This window comes from Onychostruthus taczanowskii, unplaced genomic scaffold, assembly GCF_017590055.1.
Source record: "Onychostruthus taczanowskii isolate IOZ18803 unplaced genomic scaffold, ASM1759005v1 scaffold30, whole genome shotgun sequence".
NCBI lineage: Eukaryota > Metazoa > Chordata > Aves > Passeriformes > Passeridae > Onychostruthus > Onychostruthus taczanowskii.
Genome location: NW_024500350.1, coordinates 2958494 through 2970879, shown reverse-complemented (window position 1 = coordinate 2970879; position 12386 = coordinate 2958494). Strand labels below are relative to the sequence as shown.

The window sequence follows — 12386 nt, the reverse complement described above, 5'->3', positions numbered from 1 at the left end:
GTTTCTGACCTTTTCAACAGCTTTCAAAATGTCAAGTCCTATGGACAAGCAGGTACAGAAAAAGGGCACACAGAATAAAAGACCTGTAAGGTTTCTAGTGGCTACATTCAGTTGAACTAAGAGTTTCAAGAGCTGAACTCCAGGACTTGCGTAAATGAAAAGGAAAGGCTGTTATCGGGTTGTGGTTTCTTCCAGCTCCACCCAAGCAATGTTCCAATTACTAAACTACAGGCTAAGCAAACAAGATTCACTAATCAGTAAAGAAGGAAGTGAAATCCAAGTTATTTGCTGGCTTGCTGTATGACAGGGGCCGTCCACTGTGGAATGATCATCCTGTGCAGCAAACTCAAAATGAGCAGGAACAGGAATGTGAACTAAAGGAGGTGTAATGACTTTGAGGAAATAGAAAAGGGGCAGAACCTCCAGGCTGTTCAGATCATTCCTGCAGGGCTGGGCCTTAGATCTCAAGAAAAGTTGTCTGGGAACAGTTTTGACCACAGACTTATCTGAATGGTTTTATTCACCAAAACCCTTTCTGCAAAAGGGATCACAGTCCAGTGAAGTAGAAAATAGAGGAAAAGACAAAATTGAGGAAAATGCATTTCAGAGTTGGTAACATTATCATTTGGGTTTTAGTTTTCATCTTTTTTGAGCTGTAGAATATTTTAACAACTCCCTCTCTCACTAAAACAAGCAGAGCACTGCAACACGAAGGCAGAAATGAGAGCTAAAGACAGACATTGTCCTGACTGACTCAATTAAAGTTTCTTTTGCTATTTTGCTGTTCAGAGATCTCGCCAAGGTTTCAAATTCTAGTTTTAATTTGTTATGGGAAATACTTTGACGTGTTTGGAAATTCTCCTGTGACAGCTATTCCCAGCTTCCACTGGGAGGCTTTATCACAAAATACTTTAATACTGATTAACAAAAGGGCTCTCGAGAACAGGGAACTCTGTATCAAAGCATGTGAATAATTTCTTCAAAAACTTTACATTTTATTTCTATGTACATTAGCAAGCAGAAAGCCTCAGGCTTATCCTTCAAGGGTGCATTTATACAGCTTAGAGAGCCATGCAAATTTAATTTACCAGGAAGGGTGCGCTGATCCAGGCAAAGGTGGACACAGAGTTGAGATACGCAGATTTTTTCAAAACTCTCAGCTCATTCTTCCGTATCTCCAGGACCTTTTCTGAAAAGGATGGTTCCCAAGCATAGAGCTTCAGCACCTTGATGCCACCCAGGATCTCGTTCATTAATTTAATGCGGGAGTCTTTGTATCGCATTTGTTCCACCTGGGTTATCGGTAAACACAGGAGACAGAGTCACAGCCAGGACCACAGGAGAGTTTTCAACATATGTCTCACAGCTGTGGTGGCCCTCAGGCTATTTCTGAAGAGGATGCAAAAGGTAATTACAGAAAGCCAGACTGTTATCAGCTTATTGTGCAAGTTAAAGTCTACCTCCAGAGACACAAAAAATCAAAGGAAATGCCTGGAAAGCAGAGTACAAAAGCTTTCCACTCATTTTAACTCCTAAGAGCTACATTTTTAAACTATCTTAAAGAAAGATTCAGCCACTTCACAAAAATACTACCCTACAATTTCTTTTGATTTCTTCAGATTTTTTTCTTCCTCGTTTGCACATTTTATTTCTTATCCCTTGAAAATTGTGGCTACTTCTAGGGTTTTTTTTTTCCTATGTATTAAAATACAGTGTTTCATTCAGTTATTAAAATAAAAACAAACATTCCTGCTCAAATTTATAGACAAAATTCACACACATCTGCACAGGAAGTTATGCATCTCAAAATGGGCAAGGGAGAAAAGGAATGTTACTACTAACATGCCAGCATCCAAGAGATTTAAAAAGCCTGTATGTCTCTTTAAGGTATATAATAGTAAGGCTGCGCTTAAAAGTCTTAATTTACATCCAACTCTTACCTTTTTTTACACCAACAGATTGACTTTTAATTTCTTTTTTAATCTTCCGAACAGTCTGATAGCACAAGCCAATTATTAGATTTTTTCCTAGCACAAAGCCAGAGGGCACTGTTATATTGGTATTTTTTCAGCTTTTCCTGACTAGAGAGAACTAAGACTACAAAGAAAGGAATAAAAGATCATTTTCCCTTAAGATAATAAATGAAATTTGGCCCAGCTAAGTAGCAGTGAACATTAACACTGGTTTTTAGCATAAAACTCAAACTGTCAGGTTTTAGCTGCCACCTCTGAAAACATTCATTTGCAGCTTAAAGAACAGCATTTATTTGCCTTTCTCTAGATACTCCTAGAGGAAGATACCAGGTGAAGGGATATGGAGACAAAGAAACCTCTTGCTAATCCCAAAAGCTGCTTGCTCTAGAGGTATGAAAAAGCAACTGGCTCAATGACAGAAGGCTTCTTTCCCTTAAATTGCATTCAATTCACTATGGAAAAAATATCTAAGACAATACAGTTATTAAACATATCAGTACATTCTTACTCATAAGTAAATTATTGCAAATGGCATCTTATTAACAACCCCAGATGTCTTCATTTCTCACAGCACAGCTGCCAACTCATGTAGTGTTACCTTCTCTGCTGCTGCCTTACCTGGAATGCTCTGGTTTTTATTGCTATTGCAGAGTTAAATGGGATAAGTAAGACCATCACAGCAACTCCAGCCAGCACAGAAGGCCCTAAAGTCTTGATTTAAAAAGAAAGAGTAAGTTGTTGTACCCAAGTGTTCCCTACAGTTGGCACTAAAACAACAGTACATGATAGAAACAGAAATCAATGTTGACAAGTTGAACTTATCCCAGTGAAGTGTTGTGATTCCACAGAGCAACTGTGAAGAGGAGACAGAAAAATAGGACAGGAACCACTCTGAATAATAATGATGATGATAATAATAATAATAAAAATAATTATTGTTGTTGTTGTATCAGTGATAGGAATTTTTCTCTGAAATTTTTCTCTGACCAAGGGAAATGTAATTACAGAATTAACCCAGTACCCTCAGTGTGAATACAAGCATACAAACTGCTGGCTACCAGAGCTCAGCTTCCAGCACAGCAGTAACTCAGTGCTGCTGCAATTTAATGGCTTTTGAGTTGAAATCAATATGGTTAAGTTGGTGCCACTGTTTTATGCGGTAAAGACATTAATTGCACAGAAACAAGTCTGAAACCCAGTGCTCAACCTGAACCTGGAATAAGCCTGAAACAATGTCACAATGCAGCAAATGAAAAATTATGGTCATTTCAGGTGAGATTTGTCTCACATTGACTTGCACAAAACTTCTTTATGTAGCAGGATATAATCTCTACACATGACATTTCCTACGTTTGGAAAGGTTTTTGTTTGGTTTGGTCTCTAAACCACTTCCCTCAAGCTCTCATTTGTATCAACTACTGGGAACAAGAGTCCAAGACTGAGCCCATCAAACTGGAGTAAGAACAGGGGAAAGACAAAGGAAACATTCTGTTTCAAATGCCCATCTGGCCTCTCAGCTGAACAAAATAACTGAGACACTAAGTGAGGGTGTACAGCACCCTTTTACTACAGGACAGAACACTTAAAGTCGGTAAAAAACGCAGTGGGAGGTCAAAGTGACAAAAAAACAAAAAAAAAAATAAAAAGGAAAAAGAAAAGGCCTGCACATCATTTAGATGAATTGTGAATAAAATTGTGATGATGTCCGTACCTGCCAGAGGAAATACAAAGCTAGAAATATCTGGAGTGGTGCAGACCACACCATGTTCAGGAAAGTCATGAGGTCCATGAAACGCTGGGCATCCACTGACATCAGGTTGACAATTTCTCCAACAGTAGATGAGCGCTTTGCTGAGTTTGTGATCGCTAAGGACTGACAAGGGAGAGAGCTTCAATGCATTCACAATCTTGATACACATGGAGAACAATTCCTCAACTATTCACAAAATGACACTGTCCAAGAATGTGCGTCTCCAAAAAAAATAAAATAGTAATTCACCTACATCCATTCCTGATCTCCAAGGAACAAGAGCTCATGAAAGGGTTTTACTTGTGAGCATCTCCAGCTCAAGCAGGGCGTAGCAATCTGAAGAAAACCTTGCTGGATCTGATCCACTCACAGCACAAACATGCTCTTCTCCTAGATCCCTCTTCCAAACCACAGAATGGTTTGAGTGGAAAGGGAATTTAAAGTTCCAGCTCCTCTCCAATGGGCAGGGACAACTTCCACAACCCCAGGTTGCTCCAAGCCCCATCCAACCTGGCTTTAGACACTTCCAGGAATGGGGCAGCCATAGCTCCTCTGGGCACCCTGTGCCAGGCCCTCTCCACCCTCACATGAAAGAATTTCTTCCTTACATCTAACCCAAGCCTCTCCTCTTCCTGTGTTTAAAGTGAACCAGTACTGGTATGTCTAGTAACCTACCAGAACACCCATATTACATACTGCTCACTGCAAAATTCTGTAAAGCATTAAAGGACTCCTAAAAACTGACCAAACCTCCAATCTTTTATATTCCAGGAGGCTACTCCTCTCCAACATGCCTAACCTTCCCTAGATATGTGAGAACTGAGCACACTTGCCTGGCTGGTGTTCCAGCCCAGAAAATTAGCTTCCAGCCTTACCTTTCGGTATATCACCCCAGTGATCCCAGTCCTTAGCCTCATCCCAGTAACAAAGCAGTACTGGAAGTGCTGGTGAAGGAAGAGTGTCTGCAGCACAGCACAGATAAACATCAGAGCTGCAATCGAATATCCCCACCAGGCTGGGGCATCTTTGTTCTTAATGAAGCCGATTAATACACTGTTTGTCAGCAGAGTAGGAAGGGAAAAGGAAAAAGAAACAAAAATTTAAAAACCATGCATCAAATTTAATGGGACATAACACAGCTTCTCCCAACTACAGCATCCTGCCACATCCTCTCCCTAACCACAAAAAGCAAACAGCTCTCTAGGACACAGGCTGAGTTATGATTTCACTCAAACAACATTGCAAAGATCCAACAGCAAAACCTGCAGCTCTGCCAGTGACAAAGTCTGTTTGTAAATGAGCCTGAAAATAAAATATGAAGAGAAGCTCTTGGTTTCCCCTGAGATTCAGGGTTTAAACACACAGTGCACTGTCTGAGCTCTGTTAGGCAGGGCCCCAGGGCAAGAGGTGAATGATAGGACAGAGTAAGGCAGTGCAGCAGGGCAGGCTAAACCAGCTTCTTACCCAAATCCTCTTCAAGCAGCCTGAGTGCTTCTGCCTGGGGTGTTTTCCCACAAAAAAAAAAAAAAAAAGCTAAATTAAAAGACATCCTCCTGGATGGATGCATAAAGAGACCTTCACTCCTACGTTTTTTTTGGTAAAATAGTACCATTAAGCTGGCTATAGCATCTTTTATTGCTAAGTCCTTTTTTACTTCTCACAACTGCTCTCACTGCCAGAGCTGCACACTGGCACACAGCAAACAAGCAGAGTGACATATGGCAATGTCCAGTGCTCTCAAAAATCACATTGGTGATTTCAGCCTACTGACCAGAATACTGAACTGTCACAATATATGGGAAAAAGAGATTTGGCTCCATAGTTCAAACAATCAGCAGGAGAAAAATGGACCTGGGAACTACAAATCAGGCAAGCAAAGCTTTGTAGCAGAAGCATGAGGTTGCTACATCTTTCTTCCTCCAGTCCAGAGAAACCTTATTTCTGCACTGCTCCATTCATTCATGCTGCAAAAGGGAACAGCTCCAGGAAAATGTCTTCCAGGTAGTCCCAGGGATTCACCAATGTTTTTAAAAACACAAAACTATCTTACATGCACTTTGCCAGACAGCCACGGCTTTTTCATCTTCCCTTACCATCAGAAGAGCATTTTCCCAGACTGCAGGAATTTAGATTTGAGAAGAAATTCACCATAATATGCCTTGAGATATCATTGAAATGTATTCAGGAATTCATACAAATCTGAGAAATTCTCAGAATAGGTTACACTTAATGTGTTCTCAGGAGGCAGCCAGCAGCCTCCTCTTCAGCAGGGGCTCCAGGAGAAGACAGACTGTCAGCTATTAAATGTCACCAAACTTGGTCAGACCCTCTTTTTAGCAAATTTCTGGGTATATCACAAACCACCCACAGAACAACATGATCTCAGAGTTATTTTTAAGAGATACTCAAATAGGAGCAGAGCCTTCTCTTCTCCCTTTCCCTACATCCAGCTGTGACCTCCACCTAAACTCCATTCCTCTCTCACGCATTAATAGGACTATGTGCTTTTCCATTAATAATTGTTAGGTAGAAATGCTGGTAATTCCACCATTGCTTTCTTCCTAGCTAATGATTATCTGGCGAATTCCTCACTTTAAGAAAAATACTAATAAAGAAAAAAATGTGGGGTTTGTGCAAATTCCTTTATGGATCAGGCTGAGCAACTGCCCCCCCCAGGGATGGGAGGCAGAGGTGTTCCTCATACAAAGAGAATTTGAGGACAGACCACTTCTCTCATTACCTCTTTCTGAGGATATCAGATCTCCAGAAACCACTGGGTCCAACCAGCACTGCTTCACTTTGGTTTCACAGCTAATCCTTTAGAAATGGGGAGAAATTGCTCTGGACTGAATCACAGAGCAACAGGTAATTTGTAAGTCAAAGCTGCCCACGGTGATGGGAGATTTACAAATGGGGCATTTCAGTGAAGCTTGTCCAATTTACAGCTGAGTCCACAACAAAGTACTCATGTCTCACGGCATTGCAGAGGGAAGGTGAGGCAGCATACACATGTGGCACTGTGAGGGAAACTAACTCTTCATTTCAAAAACAAATGCCCTGTGCCAAAGCCAAGCATCCATAGGGATCACACATAGAAACTACTCACAGAGTAAACAGACCTTAATAGCCGAGGGTTGACAAAAGAGAGTAGGTCTTGTATCAACTTGAAGAAGGAGCCAATTAAGAAGTATGGCCCAAAGGTCCTCAACAAAGCCTTGAGAAAGGAAGGTTTCCTATTGTGCTTTTTGTCTCTGATCAGGACTTCTGCTTCCTCTGAGCCGCCACCAACATGATTCTGCACATGGTTTGATTTCCTCATGTATGACACATCCTCTTTCCTAGGGAAACATAACAAGTGACAGGAGACAACTGAAAATGAGAATGGCACTGTCCTGTGTGAATAGCACTGTGGGAACACCCCAAAGGCTGCACCCTCCTCTAATCTGCTACTGAGCAACAGCAAGACTTCCAATACCATCAAGGTATTATCAGGATCAGCCACTCTTGCGCAATTGAGTCTTGTTTTCTTTTCCTTTTTTTTTTTTTTTTTTTTGTTTTTTTTTTTGTTTTCCTGCAGTACTTATGGGGTGCAACCCACAGGCCACAAAATCAATCACCATGAGATGAGAATGTGGCCCAAAGGAGGAGGAGAAGAAGGCTGGACAGAATTTAACTTCCTTAGAGGATAGAATTGACTATGGATCTCCAATTTCTCGTATAGGAATCCTCAAAGAAGTGGATGGACATCCCACACAAGGCACCCTCACCTACTCCTTCTGAACCTGTGTTTGCTGTTCAATCAGTAGTTGTGCTAAACCTGTACCCTTATTGATCACACAGCTGCTTCCAGAGAAGCAGAATGAATCCCCCTGGGGAGACAGGCACTGCAGCAGGCACAGCACTCTCAAAATACAATGTTTTGCATTTCTGGAAACTTGAAATTGCGTAGAAACCACAGTACCTTCAAAGCTGGGCCATCTGCAAGATCTGGACCACAGCTGCTCAGATTCTCCCAGGAGAGAAATGTTGGGTTTAGGTACCTAAATTTTACTCAGCTGACAATGAAGGCATTTAAACCCTGTTTATCTGCAACCATTTTTTTTAACCATTGGACTCAATAAATGTAGGGGTTTTTCCCAACTTTAATGATTCCAGGATTCTACGATTCCTCTTGCACTTTTTGCCTCTCTCCCACTGCCAAATAAGCTAACAAAAGTGACTCTTCCACGTACTCTTTTAGACTGACTGATGAAATTTGGCCCAACATGCCCAAACTGCTTTCCAGGGCTCCAGGAAAGTTTTGTTGAAGCCCGTTTGGGGTTTAGGTGCCTCACTTCTGTTGCCCATCAACAAAGGGTATGGTCTGGGAAATTATTTACTCCATGAATTGCTCTCAAACATCAGCCTGGCACCTCTTCTACCAGGAAATATCAAATTGCTGTTGTTTCCTGGGGGCTATGGGACTAGCAAAAAAATTCCTGAATGTCAGACAGGAAAGTTAAGTCCAGGTGGAACAGGGAGAAGGAAATTAATCTGGGGCACATAAGCTTTACAAGAAAAAAAACAGACGGAGAAGACACCCTAGAAACAGTGAATATTTACCAGAAGGCATCTGAAAAATAGCTTGTAAGTACTAACAAGTGAGGTTGAATTTACGATTTTTCATAAAGACCGTGCAGATTTTTTTGAGCTGGCTAGCTGCAGAGTCCAATAATTCCAACAGCCTGTGAGCATTCACTGTGATCACTGACGCTAACAGTCCACATGTATAAACTTGTCCACACCCTCTCAGAAAAAGCCATTTGCAAATCCCAACGTCTTTGCAATAAAGCTAGAGGGCAGGGGGAGAACCTAAAGCAGTCAATTTATTTTTTCCCCCCCAGACAAGGATAAACAGCATTGTCTTTGTCTTCCAGATCAAACCTGGAGAGTTTATGAGAAAAGCCTTGCTTTTCTGGCAACCAGACTGTTAAACTCATTGAAGGATTTGAAGAAACAAGACTACTTTCCCCTGACTTTGTGCTATTAAATATGTTTATTACACTGAGCTAATAGCAAAGCAATGGTTCTCTCACAGCTAAGAGCCCCAAAGGCAGAAAATGCACTTTTAGTGTTTACTAGCTGTAGTTAGGTGAGGTCAGGTTTTCAGCAGTGTGTGGGACTGCTCACACCCAGCTTTTAATCAAAGCAAAGAGCATGTGTCTGGTGGCCATTATTTATAGCATGGAAGATAATAGGTACTGATTTATCTCATGGGAAAACACAGTTTCTCCCTGGTGCTGATATGGCCCTACATCTTCAATAAGTCTTCATAAGGACAGTCTCTAAAATCAGAAGCTAACTAAAAATGAGGGGAAATGCATTCCAACTCTCTTTTCCATCCGGCATAGCTCTAACTATCTCAGAAGAAACTGCATTTATCAGTAAAGTGAGTGAGTAGAAACTTCAGCCATATAAGCAAAGAGAACAAAAGCAAGGAAAAATACTCTGTGTGTTTTATTATCTATAGTAACATTTTAAATCCATTCTGGTCTCTCCTGTAACTCGCAAAAAACAAATGAATTTTTAGCAATTATTTAACAGTAACTCACAAGACAGCAGTGAAGCAAAAAAGGTTTGGGAACAACAGAAATGTGATAATCATTACCACAAAACAAATTTAAAGCTTTAGCTGTGTCAGAGCTGCAAGTGATTAAGTTTTTAAAAATAAATTACTATGTACACTACAAATACTTTTCATCACACTTTCAACATGTGTACAAATTGACACAGCATTTTTAATGTCATAAAAGCTTGCTCAGAGCAGATTTAATGAGAGTTGAAAGAAAATTATTTACAATGACTCTCAAGCAACTACCACTAATGTTATTTGACCAAAAGTAATAGAGAATATCTACTTAGAACTGAAGAATAAGCAGAGCTTTTAGAGTTCCATACCCAGCAATTTGGAGTACAGTGTTTTGCTTTGTTTTTGCTTTTTTCCCCATCTTAGAATCATTAATACAGTTGCCATAAAATTTTACCTGAGCTAAATATGACTCATAATTTATAGCAAAGTTCACTGCCAGCTGGGCCCAGTTTATATGAATAGTTTCCAAAACGCAATGAATCCCTTGACAAAACTCCAGGCACGGTTTCTGGTTTCCTAGTAGAAGTTTTCCTGGACCCCATACACTCCTGCATGATGGCTGTGCTCTTACCATAAAATAGCCTGAGGGAGTTAAGATTTATGTCTGTGCAAAAAGATCAGAACCCAGACTATGCACATTATTTGACACCATAAAAACAGAGACATTAAGACAATGAAAAAACCCCTGAAAATGAACCCTCAGGTAGAACTATAACACATCCACACAGAGCATTAGTGGACAGCTGCTGGTGAAGCGCTGGAAATATTTCAAATTTAGCTGCAAAGTGGAACTCTCCACATCATATTTAACCTTGCCAAGAAAATTATAATTTTCTCCTAATATTATCAAATAATAGGGTCTTTACAATTTGGCAAGGACATGCACAAAAGAGAACAGAGGAAAGCTTCCACATGGAGAAGAAATCTCCACAATGAAAGGAAATAGAAGCACAGGCCCCCTCCATATTGACATTTTTAATTTGAAACACACTATTATCACATCTATTTGCTTGGAAACATTTTGGACACCAAACAGTGAGAGAAGAAAATAGAGTTGCACAATAGATATTTTTTTAAGATTAGATTAGGACAGAATATGCAATAAGAAGTAAATCTTCTGAAGCAGGGGTATAACTGTATGCAAGTTCTGACCCTTATCCCATTTCCATCAGAGACTAGGACAATTTTGCTGCTAGTTTTCTAGGCAACAGCAGTAGGGTCTCAGCAATAAAGTGGATGTCTCTTCCCCTCCTGCCTTTCACATGTTTTGAGTTTCTTTACTACTGGGAAGTGAAGGCTTGCTCACTGCTGAGAGCCTTAAGGCTAAAAGTACTGCCAGGCCAAAAAAATCATGTTGGAGATGATGAGAAATTCTTTTTCGTTCATGTGCCCAGAGGCTGTGCTCCAACACACCTGGGAGGGATGCAATTATGCAGTTAGACAACTACTAGCTCAGTGGTGAAAAGTTGTTCATTTTCTATCACCCAATCAACTCAACAGCTTCTTCTCACACATCTTCAGCCCTTCTTGACATGGGAAGTGGCACCACCTGCCCATGGAGATTTTAAGCACCCAAAAAGTGTGTTGGTGGCACACAAGCCCCACAGGGCTCCTGTTTGCCTCTGCCTGGACATATTAAAAAAAGAAAGTTTGACTATTAATGAGCGAAGAACGGAAAAGCTGAAGTGGCAGCTGCATTTTTACCTGGCTCATTTTCATGGATGAGCTATTTATGAGTGTGGACAGGACTCAGATCAATCTCTCAAATTTGCAGACTTGTTTGTGTACTTACTGTTTGCATTCTGCTTTTTCTCTGTCCCACTCTTTACTCAGTTGTTGTACAATAGTTTTTGAAGTGTCATCTTCGTTCAGTGACCACAAATCTTTCTCTTCCAGAGGCCTTTTGTACCCATTAATTACCATGCTGCACATATGGAGAAAAACAGTCAAATTTAGTTTGGAAAACTGAATTTTCAGTTTTAAAGCATTGCCAGTAATTCTAGGACTATTAAGGTAACAAAAGCAAGAAAATACTCCACAGAAAGGGAGATTGGAGAATAATTATCACCCTTTGTTCTTTTTATTGATGTTTGCAATTAAGGAAAAGACATGATGTATTTCTAATTACATGTATTTTATTGAAAACACTATTTCAGGGAAAAAAAGGACAATAAAAACCAACTAACAGAAGCATTTGGATGAAATTGTGCTGTTAAATGGAAACAGTGAAGCTTTAGAAGTGAAAATAATAAAGTTGATCTGGAATAACTGTCAGAGGTGAACAAAATGTAAAAGTGGAGCTCACTGGAGTAAAAAGAAAATCAGATTTTTTTGAGAACTGCAGAATTTTGTCAAGGGATACAAACATCCTAGTTGCCAAGAATCTCATTGGGGAAGCTGAACATTCTGTAAGTTTAGAAAGTTTTCATCCTCTTACTAAAAAGAACTTTGCAGGGCTGTTACCAGGACAATAAAGTTACATCAGTGGAAGAATGAAGATGTGAACCACTGTGGAAAAACAGGGTCTTAACATGACTTTTGACAGCTGTTCCACTTCTTTATCATGGAGTAGCAGGCCCAATCTCAAATTTGCATCTTTGATACACATACCTTTTGTCTGTGACCTCAGTTGGCAGCAATAATTTATATACATAACCTAGTTTACCTTCCCTTTTGCACAGAAAATGTCGTTATAAAAAAGCATTCACCCATGAACCTCAACAGGAAAAAAAATGCACCCTCAGCTGGGTGAAAAGCTGCCACAATTCATCTTGTGGAGCACAGAGCTACTTCTTGGTTTAAGTTATATTCCTGCACGTGTTGAGCACAGCCAGGCTGCACATCCTATTTGTCATGATACTGTTGCTGCCATACCTTGCAGAGAAAATGTTTGGGCTCTGTGTTTCTAAAAAGGCAAATGCTCAAAGTGCTGACACTACTGTGGGTGAAAGAGCATCCAGCATCAACTACTCAGAAGGAAAATCTCTGTACTGCTCACTCTGTGCAACACAGATCACAAGAAGCAGGTTTTGGG

At 40.3% G+C, this 12386-nt stretch overlaps 1 protein-coding gene across 1 annotated transcript in view; it reads right to left on the bottom strand.

Annotated features, from left to right (window-relative positions):
* The window catches only part of ABCC3 (ATP binding cassette subfamily C member 3), a 47916-nt gene that overhangs the window by 17635 nt on the left and 17895 nt on the right, over positions 1 to 12386 (bottom strand). The window contains exons 7-12 of the mRNA XM_041409182.1: positions 11145 to 11276; positions 6843 to 7061; positions 4599 to 4776; positions 3685 to 3846; positions 2592 to 2684; positions 1089 to 1292 (exon numbers count right to left, since the gene is read on the bottom strand). Of these exons, the coding sequence (XP_041265116.1) occupies positions 1089 to 1292; positions 2592 to 2684; positions 3685 to 3846; positions 4599 to 4776; positions 6843 to 7061; positions 11145 to 11276 (988 nt within the window). The remainder of the gene's footprint in view (positions 1 to 1088; positions 1293 to 2591; positions 2685 to 3684; positions 3847 to 4598; positions 4777 to 6842; positions 7062 to 11144; positions 11277 to 12386) is intronic.